The sequence below is a fragment of the Vicia villosa genome, linkage group LG5 (genome assembly GCF_029867415.1).
Source record: "Vicia villosa cultivar HV-30 ecotype Madison, WI linkage group LG5, Vvil1.0, whole genome shotgun sequence".
NCBI classification, from domain to species: domain Eukaryota; kingdom Viridiplantae; phylum Streptophyta; class Magnoliopsida; order Fabales; family Fabaceae; genus Vicia; species Vicia villosa.
Genome location: NC_081184.1, coordinates 29,762,308 through 29,781,446, shown reverse-complemented (window position 1 = coordinate 29,781,446; position 19,139 = coordinate 29,762,308). Strand labels below are relative to the sequence as shown.

Sequence of the window (19,139 nt, the reverse complement as noted above, 5' to 3'; positions counted from 1 at the left end):
TGAGAAGCCCGGTATGTGGTATTTTGCATACTGAATTGGATCCCTTTCCCAAAATCAGGTTTGGGGTATTTATAGAAGTCACAAACTGGATTTTAGGTTCCTTGGAAATAGCAACCGCCTCTCTGGGAGTGTGGGAATGGGGAAGTTAATTCCCAATTTTTTAGGAGAACGTGTACTTCCCTTTTGAATCCCTCCCTCATTTCATCATGGCCCAGGACACATTACTTACTCATCCCCACGAATGGGAGAATCATCTAGGGAATGGGTGATGTATTTGTGAAATGGGTGTCATCCTGATGAATAGGCTGCCATGGAGTCTGTGGCGTGGGCGACGTACCACCTCACCTACCCTGAGAAACTTTAGGTTCCCCAAGGGGACTTTTAGACTTATATCGATACATAAAGCACAAGTTATTTATAGAGGGAGAAGTTATTTTAGTGGGTTTTCCTTACTTGGAGCCATTCAAACAAGACTTCAAGTTGAGTCCTTTAGGAGAGACTTTAAGTTGAGTTTCTTGGCGAGACTTTAAGTTGAGTCCTTTTGGCGAGACTTTAAGTTTAGTCTCTCTAAAAAGACTTTAAGTTTAGTCCCTCTGGAGAGAATATAAATTGAGTCATCTAGACAATACTTTAAGTTGAGTACCTTTGATGAGACTATAGGTTGAGGTTCTCGTGAGAGAATTTATGTTGAGTCCCTCGGGCGAGACTTTAAGTTGCGTCCCTCAGGCGAGACTTTAATTTGAGTCCCTCTAGCAAGACTATAACTTAAGTCCCTCAAAAGAGACTTTAAGTTGAGTGGTTTACACAGGAGATGTTCCATGGGAATTTAGAATTTATATTGTCCTTGGGGTAAGGAAAGATATTTTTAGAGAAGTACATCATTCTTATTCCCCTTAAGGGTGGCAAGGATCTTCTAGAGGAAGTTCAAAATTTATATTTCCTTTTTAGATTAACAAGGATATTTTTAGAGGAGTCCATCATTCTTATTTCCCCTTAAGGGCGGCAAGGATCTGTCATATGAAGTTCATTATTTATATTGCCTTTTTAGGGTGGCAAGGATCTTCTTGTGGAAGTAAAACATTTAAGTTGACTGTAGAACAGAATAACCTCCTGTAAATAACAATTAAGTTTTTCAAAGAGATTCATTCACTGGAAGGAAAACTGCCATTCTCCTTTAACTACACAACCGAAAAATAATTAATTATAATAATGTCTTAAGTTAACTAATTTCCAAGTTATAGGGATGAGTCGTCAATCTAGCTCCTCTAGTTTGTAGGCTTTGTGAGGTAGTTTCTATTATATTCAGTATGGTCCGTCCCAATTAGGTTGTAGTTTCCCTTATTAGGTGGCCATGACAACATGTCTTAGCACTAGGCCGCCTTCCTATATTTCCTTTCAAACCACCTTCAAGTTGTACCTTATAGCATCACTTTGCTTGGCGGAAAATTCTCGAATATGGGCGACATATCTCATTTCATCAATTAGGTCTATGATGTATCTTAGCTATGCCTCATTCTTTTCTACAAATAGATGAGAGCGTCACCATAAAAGCGTGTCGATTTGGACAGGCAACATGGTGTCTAATCCATATACCATGGTGAAAGGAGTCTCTTTAGTGGTCGAATGAGGGGTGGTATGATATGGCCACAACACTTCGTGAGGAGTTTTAGCCTAGAGTTTTTTAGCGTCATCTAGCTTATTCTTAATCCCCTTAAATATCCCAGTTTTTATTGATTCATCTTTCTCGTTTTCCTATGAATGAACAATGCAAATAAACTTTGTTTGCGCTCCCACATCATGATAGAAATCGACCACGACATAGCTGGCAAACTAAGTTCTATTGTCTGAAATGATGACATCTAGCAAACTAAACCTAAACATGAGTCTCTCCCAATAAAAAAGGTGAACCCTTTCTGCGATGATTATGGAGACGACTTCAACTTTTATCCACTTTATGAAATAGTTTACTACAAATATTAGAAACTTTAGCTAGCCAGGTGCCAAGGGGAAAGGGCACCTACCACAAATGAATCCTAATACATGTGAAACGACAGAACCAGACCCGATGGACCCAAACTATTAGCCAGACCCAACCTGCTATTTTGCTTGGACCATAAATATTTATGCCCTCACCGCAAAAGATCTTTCATGGATCGTCGAACCTTCTCTAATGAACTCCTTGGATCTATCACGCCTCTGTCATCTTCTAGCCAGCGGCCACCATCCGTTAGACCTCTCTTGCAAATTTTGTGTCTTCTGTCGATATTCTTATTGTTTTTTGGCTTTTTAGTTTCTGGAAATTTTGAAACACGTTTTCTTTCTCTTAATCACTCAATTTAAGACATTCTTTCTCTTAATCAATCAATCAAATAAGAGTATTATAATTGTTATAAATAAATCAAATCAAGAGAATCATTTTTTGATATCAAAATTTTGAAAATTTTGGTGTTGAATAAGTATTTTTTAGTTCTTGTGAGTATATTTTAAATGTGTGTAAGTTAAGAGAGATAAAAAATAAAGATAAAGATAACTATATAATACTTAACAGATTAAATTGTTAGGGTTGATTGAAAATATACATGTTTAATAAGTCCCACGTCTTATAATATTGTAAAGAAATAACAAACCACGATTATGCATATATGTACTTTAGTTTTTCATTACAAGATGCATCGACCGCAAATACTTTAAGTTTTTATTTGATTTTATTTTTTATTTTTTTCTTATACTCTTGTGTTAGAGTGTTATGAGATGTAGTTAAATATTTTTTTGGAGGGTGTGAGTGTATCAGGGGTTGTGGTTTAGTTGGGGTTTTCTTTGTCTGATCTTCCACATCAAAAAAATTGATAATGGTGTCACGAAAGTGTTGTTAAGCTGCAATCACAAATTCATTTGTGAAGTTTGGACTAGAGGAAGTCGATGAAAGAATTGTTTTTTACTAGTGGAAGTTCAAGTCAATGTTGTGTTGATACAATCAAGATTACACAAGGTGTTGATTAGTACATAAACATTGATTCACATTGATGCACAATATGTTGTGAAATTATGTCATGAACGAAAAACTTCATGCCAACATAGAAATTTTACCATAAGTTTTCAATCTAATTTTTAACATGTGAAAATTCTTGAAGTGATTTATCATCTTATAAAGTATAATCTTCTTTCATCGGAGTATGATAGTTCTTTTGAACTATGACTTTAGATGATTACAATGTGAAATCCTTAAAATGATTTAACTTCAAATGAAGTATACTCTTTATAATTGAATATGATAATTTTTTTGAATTATATTGTTAGTGAAGACAATATGAATTCAAGTTACTGTACTATTTTTTAATGGTAAGTTATTATATTTTTTTTATAATGAAGTATGATATTTCATTTGAACTATGATCGTATGTGTAGAGAATAAAAGATCATATATCATTTTCAATCATTATAGAGATTGTTAAAGTTGATTGAAAATATACATGTTAAAGAAATTTTACATCGCCTAAAATATTAGTATAAAGAAAGAAGGAGATACGTTATAGTTTTATATAACTATCCCCTTACACGTGAAAGAAAGAAAACACATAAAGGAGAAAGAACAATCAAAGCTAGGATAAAGATTGCCATACCCACTTTCGATATTTTTATGGTTTATGATTACACACCACCTCTTATGTAGGACACCATATAGTTAATCAAGTAGGGTCACACATGATTCTATATCACATGATGGTATCTTGATATGATATCTTCCACTAATGATTCCATTCCTTTCATGTAGATAGGAACAAAGAAAGTGTTGGGTCCAAGTCAAAGTCTTTAAGAGCCATGCCATTACCATGTGTGACATATAAAGTGATGGACATGACAATGAGTATGGTGGCAATATCCCAATATAGTCATAGCCATGTGCTTTTGTAGTTCACTAGTTGCATTTGTAGGAAGTATACTTCTGATCTTATAGGAAAGAGGATGGAAGATTGTAATAGACATGGTTTTTGATGATTATAAATACAATAAAAATATCCTAATTTTTGTTCAATGTATCTAAAAGTTTGTTAAGGTTGAGGTGATATGTCCAAATCAACCACATTTGCCACGAAGACAATGTAATTGGATGATAAATTTTATAAAAAGGAAATTCATTTATTTAAAAGAAATTTAAAATGATTTAGTCAAAATTTATTATTTAAATAGATAATTATTTAAAAACTAAAAAAATTTATGATATATTTTAAGGTTATGAAAAACTAAAAAAAAAAAACATATATTGCCCTCTTCTATTTTAATTCCTCAATAAATTTGAATTTAGGATTTAGAATTTAAAAATCTACTAAAGCCAATAGGGCAACATCATATCAAAAATTATTCTGACGAAATCTAATAAAAGATTAAAATAGAAAAATTAAAATTCAAATGAGAGAATCGGTTATTTTTACCGAGATATTTTTTAATAGGCCTCATACACTATTAAAAATCATATATTTTATGACAGTTTTTTACCTCTTTCAAAATAAAATTGAAGTATAATGTCAAAGCGCGACGTGCCATGTTTTATTTTTTTTTATAAAAATAGTCATATATTCTCTTGATTTTTAATATAACCGAGAGAAAAAACATTTTAGGACATGCTTGGAATCCTAACTATTGCAGTTTATGTTTTTATTTCTTTATCAGTGTATACTAAATGATTTATCCCTTCAGTTTTCAATATAACTGAGGGATAAAATAGTCAGATTTTACTATAAAAACACTTGTTAAACATATTTTATCCTAATCCTAACTTATATGTAGCCTCCCCAAACTCGTACGCATCATTCTTAGGGATGAATTCCAAGACAGAAAAAATCTCCAATGTTCTTCTATCCTTCAACAAAACACTTTTTCCGCCCTTGTAATCTATCTCACATAATGGTGTTGATATTGATGTTGTTTTTTTTGAACAACGCTCAGTTAAAGAAGGTTGAAAAAGTTATCTATGATAGATTGCAAGTGTAGAAAATCATTATTGGTTCAAGTTAAACAAAGAAGGGAGCTCAAGTTCTGAAAAGATTAGAAGTTGGATGTATACAAGATATGCAACAAAATTTTGAATTACAACAACGATGAAGAATCTGAATTTGTTTAATATTATGTGTAAACAATGTAATGTCTAATGTTTTTATCAAAATCAATGGGATAATTTTAGCGTGATTATTGAGGATATTGATCACCGTCCTTACACAAATCCTTGACATCCATTTCATGAGTATCAACGCTCAAGACGCTACTATTAGTGATCAACGTGAAACATAAAAAACTTTCATTATAAAATCATTTTGAATATCATAAAGTAAGTGAAGCATCATGAAGCGCTTGAAACTATCTACATCCACCACTTTAAGGTTTTCAAGAGCATTTGTTATGAAAAGATCTCTACGAAGGATTGTAAGAGCAAAAATTATTTAAGTTTAATGTTTGTGTTCTTATATATTTACTTGAGCAGAAAATCATGTATTTATCTAATTTGTTTTTTGTTTTATTTCACAACAAATGCATACAAAAGCAATTTGAAAATATACTACATTCAATATTTTCTCTTCCCTAAAATTTTATGATTCGAAGATCTAAAATCTAGATCTTCAGGGAAATTAATTTTTACTTTAAAATCATGTGTAAACAATGTAATATTCTAGATAAACAATGTAGTTTGTAAAAAATCAATTTATTAATATTCTGTGAAAAACAATGTAACGAATTTAAAAAAAAAAAAATCTTACCCTCGGTTTTATTGATAAACCGAGAAGAATGATGCACTAGTTTTAAAAATAATTAAAATGCAGATATTAGGGTTCAAACTCATGTGCAGATAATTTAATTCCTCAAATTTTTATTAACGTCCGAGAGTTAAAGTGAGAGTTTTTCATGACGTCCTTCGTTACCTCGCTTATGTAGTCGAGGTTAAATACATTTTACGACGAAAGTGAAATGTGTTATTTGTAGTAGTATATGACATGGGGCGATCTAAATATTAACCTTATAATGTATCTAAATTAAATTTAATAAATATCAAAGAAAAGAATAATTTATAATTTTTCTCCTACTTTATTTAATTTTAATTTATTATTATTATTAATCTTTGGATCTTCATATTTTTTCAACTTTTAAATTCACTTTTAAAATTTCAAAAAATTATAATTGGGTTCCTAATAGTTTTTATAATATACAAAATAAACCTTTTAAATTTTCAAAAAATGCAAATCAACCTGTTTTAGAACAAAACTGTTTAAAAACTAAAATAAAATAAAATATTTTTGCTAATCTAATTATTAAAATTGGTTTTAAATATGAAAAAAATAAAAATAAATTGATAGATTATTTTCAAAACATATTTTAAAACATTTAAAAAGAGAAAACTTGTTTTAAAATATATTTTCATTTTATATTTTAAAATTGTGCAATATTACAAATATATTACTAATGAAATTATACCATTTTTCTTTTTTCCTTTTTATCCCAATTTTTTTTCAAAAGTTAAAACTAAAACCTCTATAACTTATTTTAATTTTTTGTTTTTAATTACAAATAGATGGTAGTCTTAAAATAATTTTATAAAATTAGATAAGCAAACAAATTATATTTTCAAAATACAAATCTATTTAGAAAATTGTGTTGTAAGCTAGTTCTATCTTTATCTCAAAATATAAATCTATTTATAAAAATAAATATCTTTATAATTTTTAATATTTTTTATTAAAAATTCTCAATTACAATAGAAATGATCTACATTTATATGTAAAAAAAGTCTTCATCTTACATGTTGGTCTTAAAGAATTAAATTAAAGATTATTTTTTCCATCACTCTTTTATTACGGTAAAAAGTCACAATTATTCATAGCATTCAGAGATATATCTCCAAACGCAATCTATTTATACACACTTCAACACTACGTGATTCACTTCAATTTACTTAAATTTAATTCCAAAATACATCTTTGAATATAACACTTGGATAACCTTCTATTATCCTATAACTTGGTGAGCCACCCCTAATCATGATCAGTTCATTTCAGCATGTTGACCATTATAATTGCAATTTGCAAACCTTATGAGGAGCAATAACAAAGAGTGCTATGAACAGTTTCTATTTTTATTTTATTTTTCATTTTTGCACCATCATTATTGACCTCCAATTATTGATAGTGCTCATCATTCAATTCCCAAACTGAATGTTGTCATGGTATATTCAATTGCTCCCAAGTTCAAAAAATAAAATGATCCAGATCTTTCTCATCTGATCTGGATAGTACAAGACTAACTTATTTTATCTGAAATGCTGGTATACAATATGACATATTTGCAAATTGTGATGCATGCTTTTGTGATAGGGTAGATAATTAGTGTGAACTGCAAATGAAATGGCTGTTCTTTGTTTTTTTCTGATTTCTTTTGAGTATTGTTTAGCTTTCATCTTCTAACTTTTCATGCCTCTTCAATATGAATTTCTCTTTATTCTTTCACAATCAAAATAATAAAATTGATGGCGGTTATATCTTGCAACTATTTCCAATCAAATATTTTTGTCGAAAGACTATATCAGAAGGTTACAGAAGTGTATCTCCGGTCCGAAGATATATATCCTGATTAAGTTTGAACAAAATATGGTGTTCACAAAATGGTGACTCATTTACAAAGGACTCAGATGTGTGTATTTTTAATATGTTCGGAAATATATCTACGGACAAAATAAAAATATTTTTCAAATTTTCAAAGGTGTGAGATGCACCCTAAAAATGGAAGAGTAATCCCCTTAAATTAAGATCGATTCAAATTAAATACCATATATAGTCTATAAAAACTCGTGCAGGTCATGCTCCATAATATCCAACCATGTGTTAGAAACCATGTGTCAGAAGAGGTGTATTAAGAGTTTCCTATTGTGTTATTGTATAAGAGTATCCACTTTTTAAAGATGCGCCGGGAGAAGAAGCTCGAAAGAGCAAATAGGAAAGAAACTTTATCACCAAACCATGCCTACAACCATTTAAGGTTAATAAAAACACATGTCTCCATAACTATGAGTTACTTTGTTTTGGCTTTTTTTTAAAATGATTTTTATAGTGTTAAATAATTTTATGAAAATTTTTTTTACAAAGAAACTTTTTATAAAAGTTTCAAATGAAAATTTTGTTTGAATAGTTATTCTTAAAATGTGATTTTATGTATTTCATCCATTCATGAAAAAAAAATTGGATATCAAAATTTTAAAAAATCCCTTATTTTTGAAGCTATTTCAAATAGATTTTTATAAAAATCATTTTTGAAATACAACTTTTTGAAAAAATTGCGATTTTGACTAAGTTTTTGTCTTCAATAATATGTGTTTACGTTATTAGATGTCAAATTAGTGTTTCATTTTAGAAAAAATGAATATAAAAAAACTTGTAATATTTTGAAAAACGGTTTTGAAAAATCTATTTTCAAAAATACAAAGAAAAAATCAATTTTTTTAAAGGTGAAACAAACAGACAATATTAACAATTGTGAAAATTCATAATTTGACACTTGCATTTCACATGTATCGTGTAACACCATAAGAATATAGAATAAGTAATATTCCATACCATATTACTTTTTACAAAAGGGTTGTCCCCTTCTGTTGTTACATGTAGAGAGCATGCTCGTCAGTAATAATACTTATTCACAGAATCTTGGATGAAATCATTACTATCACTTTTGAAGGCCAAAATAATGCACTTTTTAATAGTAAAAAAAGTTATATTTGCAAATACACTGTCTTTACTATAAAGGGTTCAAGTATATATACTTCATTCTCATGCATAATATGCTTTTAGAGTATACTTATTTTTGTAAATTCAGAAGAACTCTTAGAAATATGTACCTGGCCTTATCAATAGAGGTAGATGCTTATTGTCAAGGCCTAACTCAACACAATACCTATATCTAACTCATGAAAATAAACAGTCACTAATTGCACAACCAAGCGATGGATTCGGTTGCGATAGAAAATAAAACCAATATGCACAAATCAAGAAAACCAGATAGACCATGAGAATTTGAGGATTCACAACTTAATTGGACTGAAATATCACAACAAAAAAAAGGGATTTTTGTGATTTCAACTTTCAGTTGGTGGCGTCAGAGTCGGTCTGGTTTTCATCTTCATCGGTGGAGGAAGCAGGATCATCTGGTATAACTATTAAATCCGAAGAATCTTGTCCACGGCTTATTAGCATCCTTCGATATTGTACAAGCTCGAGCTTGTGGTCAGGTGTGTGCTTTTGATTAAATCGTCCTGGACGCTTTGAACGGTTCTTATAGCAATCACCACAAAGATCAAAACCGATACTTTCTTCACAGTCAGCGCACCTATATCTGTCCCCGATTATTGGGTACATCTGTAGAGACCAGTTAAATACATCAACAAATTGAAAAATTGGAAGCACAAATGGAATTCAACTAAAAAGGGGTGGTCTAATGCCCAAGGCTCCTACAATGTGGAGTCTGAGGAGGGTTTTTAGATTTATAGATGTATGCAGCCTTAACCCTAGAGATAGTTCTTATAATTTTGTTAAAAAATGTGTTTTAGGCCTAACTCGTCCTACGAAACCGGCCCGTAGGATGGGGATTGTCCCCACTTATAAATACATGTTTAGACTATATATTATCCGATGCGGGGCTCTTAATACACCCCTCTCTCGTTCGAGACTGGACATCTCGAGCGTGGAAATAAATGGTGGGTGCCCCGATAGCAAAAACCTGATAGCAGGTGGTCCACCGAATCTTAAACTAGACACACTTGACACCATATTAAGAAATGTGGTTTAAACAAACCTCACCCTACAAACTGGTTTTGTAGGGTTGAGTTAGGCTAAACCACAATTTTTCTTAACATGGTATCAGAGTCGTTAAACCATACTCTTATTCAATATTAAGAAATGTAGTTTAGGCCTAACTCATCCCTATAAAAGAAGTTTTAGGCTGTGGATTGCCCCCACTTATAAACACATGTTCAAGTCATATATCGTCTGATATTATCTGATGTGAAACTCATTACAAATTTCAATCCAGGTAAAAAAAAGGCACCAACCTCAACATGGCTCCAAAGTTTGCCTTTGCATTATCAAAATAGACTATGAAATAAATATTTCTAAAATCATAATTTATATAGCAGTGATCATCTCAAACCATATTGAACATATGTCTCGTAATTTACTTGTGTAACTGCAGATTATAATTTTAGAGCCAGAGCAGAGTTAGTTAAAATTCCGTTATGCAATAGTGCTATAGCATAGCGGCTATTTGACAAAATTTTATACTAAATAGCAAAAGGCGGAACAATATCGGTAGGATAGTCTAAATACCGCTACGCTATAGCAGCTATTTAACAATATTACTTGACATTGATTATCGGAGTGAATGTTGGTCCAAAACCAGGTATAGTCAAGTCAACAAAGGCAAAGCAGCCACATATTATGAAACAGAGTTTTGACTAAATCCTCCTACTCACATTCCAAACACTGATTTCAACTCTCACCAACCATAACTAGACAAACAGGAAAAATAAAGCAAGTCAACGATTTAATAAAGTAAATGCTATGATAAAGAGATTTTACCCCGCAAAAATCACAACCAACTCCTCTGTGAACCAACAATTCAGGATTAGACCACCAAGATATCTTTTCTCCGCTGTCCTTCGGCAATGAACCTCAGAGAAAAAAATATGAAATAATATCAGAGAAACACCCATTTACATATTGCTGGTCAGTTATTCTAATATTTTCTTTCTTTTTGTTTCTATGATAATTGAGAAAAAGAAATTAATAATTATTTATAAGTCTAAAACGTTTTAGAAAGCATTAGGAGAACTCTTAGAAACCTAGGGAAGAAAACTGAGAAAATGAGATAAATTACTGAGAAAGATGAAAATGAAAGAGCATTTAAGTGAATATATGTGTATTATACAGAAGTGTTATGTCATAAAGACATGTAATATACAGCCAACACTACATTGTTTACATTATTTCGAACCCTGTGATGCAATATGACCAGGATCGCTTGAAATGTGTGGCGTGGTCGAACTCTCGGGCTTGAAGTGGTTCGTATGATCACACGCTTTGGGTCATTCATCACGCAATGGTTCTTCCAGAAACAGGTCGGATATTGTGAAAAAACTCGTGTTAGCTAAACACTTCTTTGCTAAAACGCAGACTCTAAAAGTTACAAGAGATTAGAAGACCCTAAATTTGTCTCACTCTCTCGTTTGCGCGCTCGCCTGTCTCTCCCTTCTCCTTTCTTTCACGTGGCCCTAACTTCTTTTGTTTACGGTTTTCTCGTGTACTACATCTATGTTTTTTGTTTCTTTCTGCCTCTCCTTATCTGAACGATGTAGTGTAACCTGCAACGGCTTTGAGTGTGTCTTAGGCCTTATGATTTATGTTTTGAGTTACTTATTATGAAGTCCTTTGAGTAAGGTATGAACTTAGTTGAGTTATTTAAGAACTCATGTGTTGGTGGTTATAAATTTTTAATTAACTCAGTTTAAGTCGTGATTTAGAGTTTATTTTAGTTTACGATAGTTTTTATACTTGTGTATTTAAGTATAATTTTTTCTTTCGGTAGGATCTTACTAGCCATGTTAAGATCCTCAAATTATGTTGGAATATTTGCCTATTTACCATTTATCTCTAATTGTTACAGCTACTAAGATTCTCTATTATTATTATTCCCCTTGGTTTAAGGAGATAATTAAGTTGTAATCTCTCTATTTAAACTAGTTCATGTCGAGGAATAAATCATCAGAGTATTTACTTATTTTCTCTAATATGGTATCAACACCTCTAAGTTCACAATCTGGGGAAGAAGACCCAAGTACCGGCTGCAACGCAAACGGCGGTGGCCGCTGTAATGGAAACAGAGGTGATGCACTAATAGACTCTAAAGGATGGAAAGCTCAAGATTGAATTACTGTTGTATAATATCAGAATGTTGAGTATCAACTTCTTACAATAGCTATAGAATATTAAGACAATGGATGGAGTAATCACTCCTTGCAGTAAGGACAAATACAAGAAATATGAAAACAATACTCCCAAGATGAGAATACCATTATTGGTGTGAGGAAGGTTCTCACTCCCAGTCCCTGCTACCATTCCAATCCAATCCTCCCTTGCATCATGCGTGACCTCCTCCTTTAAACACCTCTCCTTCCCTCATTCCCATGATTCCCTCCACTCCTTGACTGCCTCTTGTGCAGTTAGTTATTCTCTCTGTCCCCACCAGCTCCTCATTTCCTTTTTTACCCCTCCTTCTATACACAAACTTCATAGGCCTATCATGCACACATCACTATTCACAATGGGGACAACGGCAAGTCCGGCACTGGATATGGTGATGGTAACGGCGGTGACAACAATTTCAATACCGGTTTCGATGACCAAGAGAGTTTTATAAACTCTCTAAAAATCAATATCCCCCGGATGAATCGAGTAAACTATAATCAATGGTGTGATCACTGCAAATGCGCATGGCATACAAGGGAGACTTGCTGTAAACTCAATGGAAAGCATATGAACTGGAAGAAGAAAGGTGGTAATGAGGGCGGTGCATTCCAGGCTAGTATTTCTAGTCAAGGGCAAGAGTCATCCTTAAGTACAATTTCACTCACTTCAGAACAGATGGACAAACTAGTCAAACTCCTCGGGTCATCAGCTCCTTGCTCTATAGCACAAAAAGTACATTTCTGAATGTTAGTCCAAACCACATCTGGATAATAGATTCAGGTGTGCAATTAATCACATGACAGGTGAATTTGCGTTAAGTAGTCAGCAGACTCCGTTGCTCACGCATGTGGGGCCATGCTTAACTATATACTAGTATATATATTAACCTTTTAGTGCACTCTTAAATAGCATTAAATAAGTTCAAATATTTCAGTTGTATTAACTTTTTAGCAGTTCATTGGTCCGTTGAATTTTACGTATTCTGTTAGAATTTTCATGAATCGGTTTGCAAAAGTACCACGAACCAGTACTCAAGTACCAATTTGTAGTTCTCTAGGGAGGCCAGCGAGTTATGTAACTATGGTTTAGAGAATCCTAAGATATTTGAAGGGTTGTGTTATTCCTCTTTACCGACAATTTCCTATATTAACCATTCATAAGAGCCTACATCTACTGGAGATTATATTCCGTGAGGATGAGCCTAGTTAACAAGCAACACACAATAATATGTTGTGGTAGCAGTGTGAAGGATAAATAATGGCCATGGCCTATTTAATTGAAAAATACCTTCAAGGGTTTCAGACACATAAAATGAACTAATTACTTTCAGAGGGTCCAAAGCACCATCCTATATTAGGGAGCATAAAATAGAACTCTATATTTCAAGAAATAGAGCTCAAGTATCATCTCTTTGTTTGCAGAGTAGCAAATTGGACCTAACTTTACATGCAGCGGGCCCAACCACCATGATCTCGTAAGGTGTTTGCATTGGCATTTTTATAAGTGAGGGAATTTCCTAAGGAACTTCAGTCTAGGAAGAGTTGCAGTTTCAATTAGGAATATGCATTTCAGTTTTTTCCACATTGGATTCCTCTCATATGCTTAAATGAAAGCATAAACATATATATACATTTGCGCCAATGACTTAACTAACAGTAGGTTTCAGACTTATCAAAATATTAAAAAAAAAAAAAAAGTAGTAGGCAAAGATACATACAAGATGTGGTCTCAGGTTGGACTTTGATTTGGCCAAGTTGAATTGCATCTCTTCTCTGATTGTACTCTTCTAGAAATTGCTTCTCTAAAAATTGGTCAAGAGCCAAACAAACTTTGGGAAATCCTCTGGGATGTGGACTTTGACAAACTTTACATCTAAGCATTTCAAGAGATAAGTCGGTAATACATGTCTGACAATGTACTGCAGAGAATGAGCGCAAAATGGCATAGAAACATGTTAATGAAGTAATCTGCTATTGATAGCTTTAAAATGCTATTAACAGGATAAAAAAGTAGAGCATCTACCATGACCACAATTAAGAACAACAGGATGAATCAGCAGTTGTTTGCATATTGGACACATTAAATCTGTAACTAATATTTTTGGTTGCTGATTGTGCTCATTTTGAGGCAATCTTTTTCCCTCAACAGAAGTTCCTGTAATTTGAGGTTTCCTGTCAGAAGAGTGTTCAGAAATGATTGCTTCATCTCCTTTATGATTTGCAGACCCTGATTGCTCCATAATTTCAAAAGATTCTGTGCTGCATGAATTAGATGCCTGATTTATGATAGTAGAGGTAGGCGAATTCCCCGGACAATCACATAAAATTTGAGGGGAGAAGGAATCCATTTCCTCTTCTTCCTCTGAAACATAAGGTAAAATTAGAAATTATGGTGAAACGTTTCACAATCAAAGTATACAAAGGGATTAATTGTCTTTTATAATAACTGTAATTTTATCAGAACACAACACCAGATACTTATATAGATACATATGCTGCGTTTGTGGTTCTAAACACTTATCTGTAGTCAAAAAAATTATCAAAACTAAAAACACCCCTCTATCTTAGTAGGTCTGGAACTTTCCTTTCATTTTGTTGCAATAAAAGCCATATATATATTTAAGTTCTGATTGCAAGGGAATATACTAATATTTTATATTCCATAATGACAACAAAACCCAATCAGCAAAGTAGTTAGAAAAAAAGAAGAGTTAATCATATCGGCAAGTTACAACACTTCTAGTAATCCTTTTGCTTATCACGTTTTGGGAGGTGATTATTCAGAGAAAAATGATGGATTGGTAATCAAGGAATCAAAAGCTCTGGAGTCCAAAACCAGAGATCCAATAGGTGTAATCTTAGAGTGGTAGACTGTAATATTACTAGTACATACAACAACAGTGAAAATTCAACCTTTGGTTCAACTTTCGGAGTTTCTTGCATGATGAACAAACCAAAATGTAAAGCTGATGCGCAACTAGAAGCAACAGTGGCGAAACCAATTTACAAAAAAATGAGTTAACGTCATAGTGAAAAACATAGATGGAACAAACCCAAGAGACCCAGAAGTCAAAAGTGGTCTCAACAGAACTAGGAATGAAAACAAAATTTGAATAGCTGTGCGACAAACAGACGACAAAAGATGCTGCACCCACATGCCTGCAAGAAACTTGTTGGATGATATTCGTGAAAAGCAGCAACTACTCCTATATTGGAAGTGCTCGAGGGAACTGTAAAGAAATGTGGTTGGGCCTAACTCAACCCTACAAAACCGGCTTGTAGGGTGAGGATTGCCCCCACTTATAAGGACATTTTCAGGCCATATATTGTCCAATGTGGGACTCTTAACACACCCCCTCACGCCCAAGACTAGACAACTGGAGCGTAGAAATAAACAGTGGATGGCCCGATAGCGGAAACCATAGAAGGTGGTCCACCGGATCTTAAACGAGGCTCTTGATACCATGTAATGTGGTTGGGTCTAACTCAACCCTACAAAACCGGCTTGTAGGGTGAGAATTGCCCCCACTTATAAGGACATGTTCAGGCCATATATTGTCCGATGTAGGACTCTTAACAGGAACAGTTGATTGAGGCCTCTGAACCAAACAATGGGGTTTTTTGACACCCAACAACCAAATAAGGGTCAACCTCCTTGATGAAGGGTGAACCTAAAATAAGGATTTCTAAACAAGAAAACAATTCGACCATACTAAGACTCAATAATGAACATTTTATGTATTGGAACGTGGATGACTTGTACAATGCACAATCTATAACATAAGGTTGAACAAATCAAATCCTAATTCCTAAACTTTAAGGACTAGAATCAGCTAAGTAAGGTAGGAGAGAACATAGTATATACTATAAAATAGATATATAAAATCTTAAAAAATATTTCAGCCTAAACAAAGTACTTTTTCTAAATGAATTATTAGCATAAAAACAGGGTTGCCAAATTGTAGCGCTAAAGCGCAATGGAATTTGAATAAATTGCTATTGTTCCGCAATATGCTATTTAGTAAAAGTGTTGTCAAATAAGTGGCTGTAGCATAACAAAATTTAAACAAACCATTATCCTCCACAATCCGCGATTGACACAACAACAACAACAACCAAGCTTATCTCACTAAGTGGGGCCGGCTACAAGAATAACGACCATAGTTCTACCCAACTCGTTAATCTCGAGATCTTTCTTTTAGTTTTTTTAGGTTTTTTAGGTCTTCCTCTACCTTTGGTGATTAATAACACTGCATGAAAATAACAACTGCTACCAACCTTTCAATTAGCTAAAATTCTAGTGAAATATGAAGATATGAATTTACAGAAGAAAACTTTGTGACACATGCTCCAAACTTATATTTGAATTTGATTATGCTCATGTATAAGCCCTTAGAAAGAGAAACATACCAAGTGTCTGGTTTTCCCTTCTCTTGTAAGCTGCAGGATATGTCTTAAGAAGCAAAAAGTGAAGCATTTCACAGATTGTGGGAAAGTGATGGTATGGATTCCTACAAACTGGACAATGGGATTCGCGCGAACTATTCATCGATTTATGGACACACCAAAAACATGATACATGACCACAAGCTGCATACATGAGAAATAATAATGAAAATTCATCACAATTTACTTAAATTTAGTATTTTCAGAAATTGATTATGTGTCTTACATAGCACAATGGGCTTGTATAAAAGATCCCTGCATTATAAAATTAGTCAAATTCAGTAAGGAGGGTTTGATAAAGTTAATATCACAGTTTATAGACCAACTTAAACAAACAGTAAACACAATGATAAAAATCAGCTACATCCAATATAGAAAACATAATTAAAAATAAGTTCAAAAGGGTTAAATATGTTCGTAGTCACCATAAAATACCCTCCTGTGAAGTTTAGTCCATACATACAAATTTTCCATTGATTTGTAATCTTTGACATGGAATGGAAGGAAAACCAATTCATAAAGACCAAATAATTCAGTTTTAAATATGTACATAAACTCGACTAAATATCCAATTGCAATATCGAGCAATACACTATACAAGTTAAATCACATACTCGAACAATCTTTAGACAAACTTTACTTACTTCCCGGTCAAACTTCAGATTACCCAAGCCCCTTTCCTCTCAAATCCAAATGACTAAAACCAAAAAAATGAATCTAACTCCTCTAAACTAAGTGTAAACCGATAAAATCAATAGTTGTTATTTCAATTTTCAACAACTACATAATTTGTCATGTACATAAATGTGATTACATTCAAATAACTTATTTTATAAAACTCAATGAAGTATCCAATTGCATTATCGAGCAATACACTATACAAGTGAAACCACATACTCGAACAATCTTTAGACAAACTTTACTTACTTCCCGGTCAAACTCCAGATTAGCCTAGCCCCCTTCCTCTCAAATCCACACGTCCAAAACCAAAAAAAATGAATCTAACTCCTCGAAAGTAAGCGTAAACCGATAAAACCAATAGATGTTATTTCAATTTTCATCAACTCCATGATTTGATAGCACACATACAGTGATTACAACTACTCTATCCAGTACCATACTTCTAAGTTCTATCCAAATCGTTAATCTCAAGATCACTCTTAACAACTTCTCACAGTTTTTCTAGATCTTCCTCTACCATACTTTAAATTTTAAAATGATTTTCAAACCCTACATTCTTCCTCAATCTAAATTGGATCAAATCATCACCATATCAATCAATTCAATCAACATTCCAATGAAATTTCAGATATCTAAGTCATAAACCATTAACATAAACTCAAATTAAACTCAATAAAACAAAATTAAGCAATAAAAATAAATAAAATCACGAAGAACTAAAAGAAACTCACAGGCAAACGCAGCAAACAAAGGATTCATAGATTTCTTGTTGATCGATTACAACAAGCTGTTCATCTTTCAATGCGTTATCATCCATTCTCTGTGAAATTCAGCAACGAGTTGAGAATGGGTTTAACAACAGATGAAGAAGAACGAACGAGTCAGTGTTGAATCGAACGAACTACGCAACATAAGGTTTTTTTTTATGGTTTAAATTCAGTTTTCATAAAATTGAAATTATTATTTTTTAATTAATTAATTAATAATTGAGATTAATTAAAATTTAGTCATTGAATTACTAGTTTGCAAAAGTGGAGAAAAAAAATAAAGTGGGGCAGATCGGACATATTTGAAACAGGATTAAAATTTTGATATGATTTTGTTTGATAAAAATAGCAGTTGACTATAAGTTAGCTGATTGTTTATAATTTATGATTGATGGTCGATGAGTGTTAGCTGATTGTTTATAATTTATGATTGATGGTCGATGACGATGAGTGATAGCTTATAGCTCGTGATTGATGATTTATAGTAGATAAGTTAATTGACGTGTTTGATAAAATTAATGATTTAAATATCCGATAAATTAAAATGACATAAAAGATATTTAATATTTAATTATTTTATTTTAAATTAAATTATAAAGAGTAGTAGTAGATTTTTGCTAAAACAATAAAGGCAATAAGATAAAAGTGGAAAAAATAGAAGCTATAAGTTATAATACAAAATACTATTTAAAATAGCGTCTAGAAAATAAATTATAATTTAATAAAATAAGTTATAACTTGTGAAAAAAAATATTATCAAATAAATCTTTTATTTGATACGATGGAAGACGTTCAAGTTATGGCGGCATCTCCATCTACCCAGTGTAACAAGATTTCGCTCTTCCAAGAGTTGGTATAGGGGCGTTCCAAGCTCTATTGTTCTTTAGATTCACACAATAACCTTATTGGGGAAAACCATCGCATCGACCTCATTCACTACCTGTTATACATGGAGAGGAAACTCTCCTAAGCCTTTGGCTCTTGAAAATGAATCTTGGAGTACATGGAGTCATTGACTTACTAATTAGTGTCTACAACCTAGTACACCAACGAACTCGCAATTCATAGCTTATAAAATACTCATAATCAAATAGAACCTTCAATATGCTCCATCAAGGGACATTAATATACGGGAGATAGTCTCCTAAGGCAATTAGGGCGTCAAACTAGAGCCATTCCATTTCGGCACAACTACACCACAAAGAGAAGTCCCGAGGTCACCAATTCGCAATTGGCACCGAGAACAAATAACT

At 32.7% G+C, this 19,139-nt stretch overlaps 1 protein-coding gene across 1 annotated transcript; it reads right to left on the bottom strand.

Annotated features, from left to right (window-relative positions):
• Window positions 1–8,962: 8,962 nt before the first annotated feature.
• LOC131601522 (E3 ubiquitin-protein ligase PRT1-like) lies at window positions 8,963–18,038 on the bottom strand. Its single transcript, XM_058873363.1, has 7 exons — window positions 17,851–18,038; window positions 16,665–16,693; window positions 16,403–16,582; window positions 14,016–14,354; window positions 13,711–13,911; window positions 10,608–10,699; window positions 8,963–9,389 (listed from the first exon to the last, which is right to left on the bottom strand). The coding sequence occupies exons 1-7, from the start codon at window positions 17,934–17,936 to the stop codon at window positions 9,117–9,119; spliced, it is 1,200 nt and encodes a 399-aa protein (XP_058729346.1). The 5' UTR covers window positions 17,937–18,038; the 3' UTR covers window positions 8,963–9,116.
• Window positions 18,039–19,139: the final 1,101 nt, after the last annotated feature.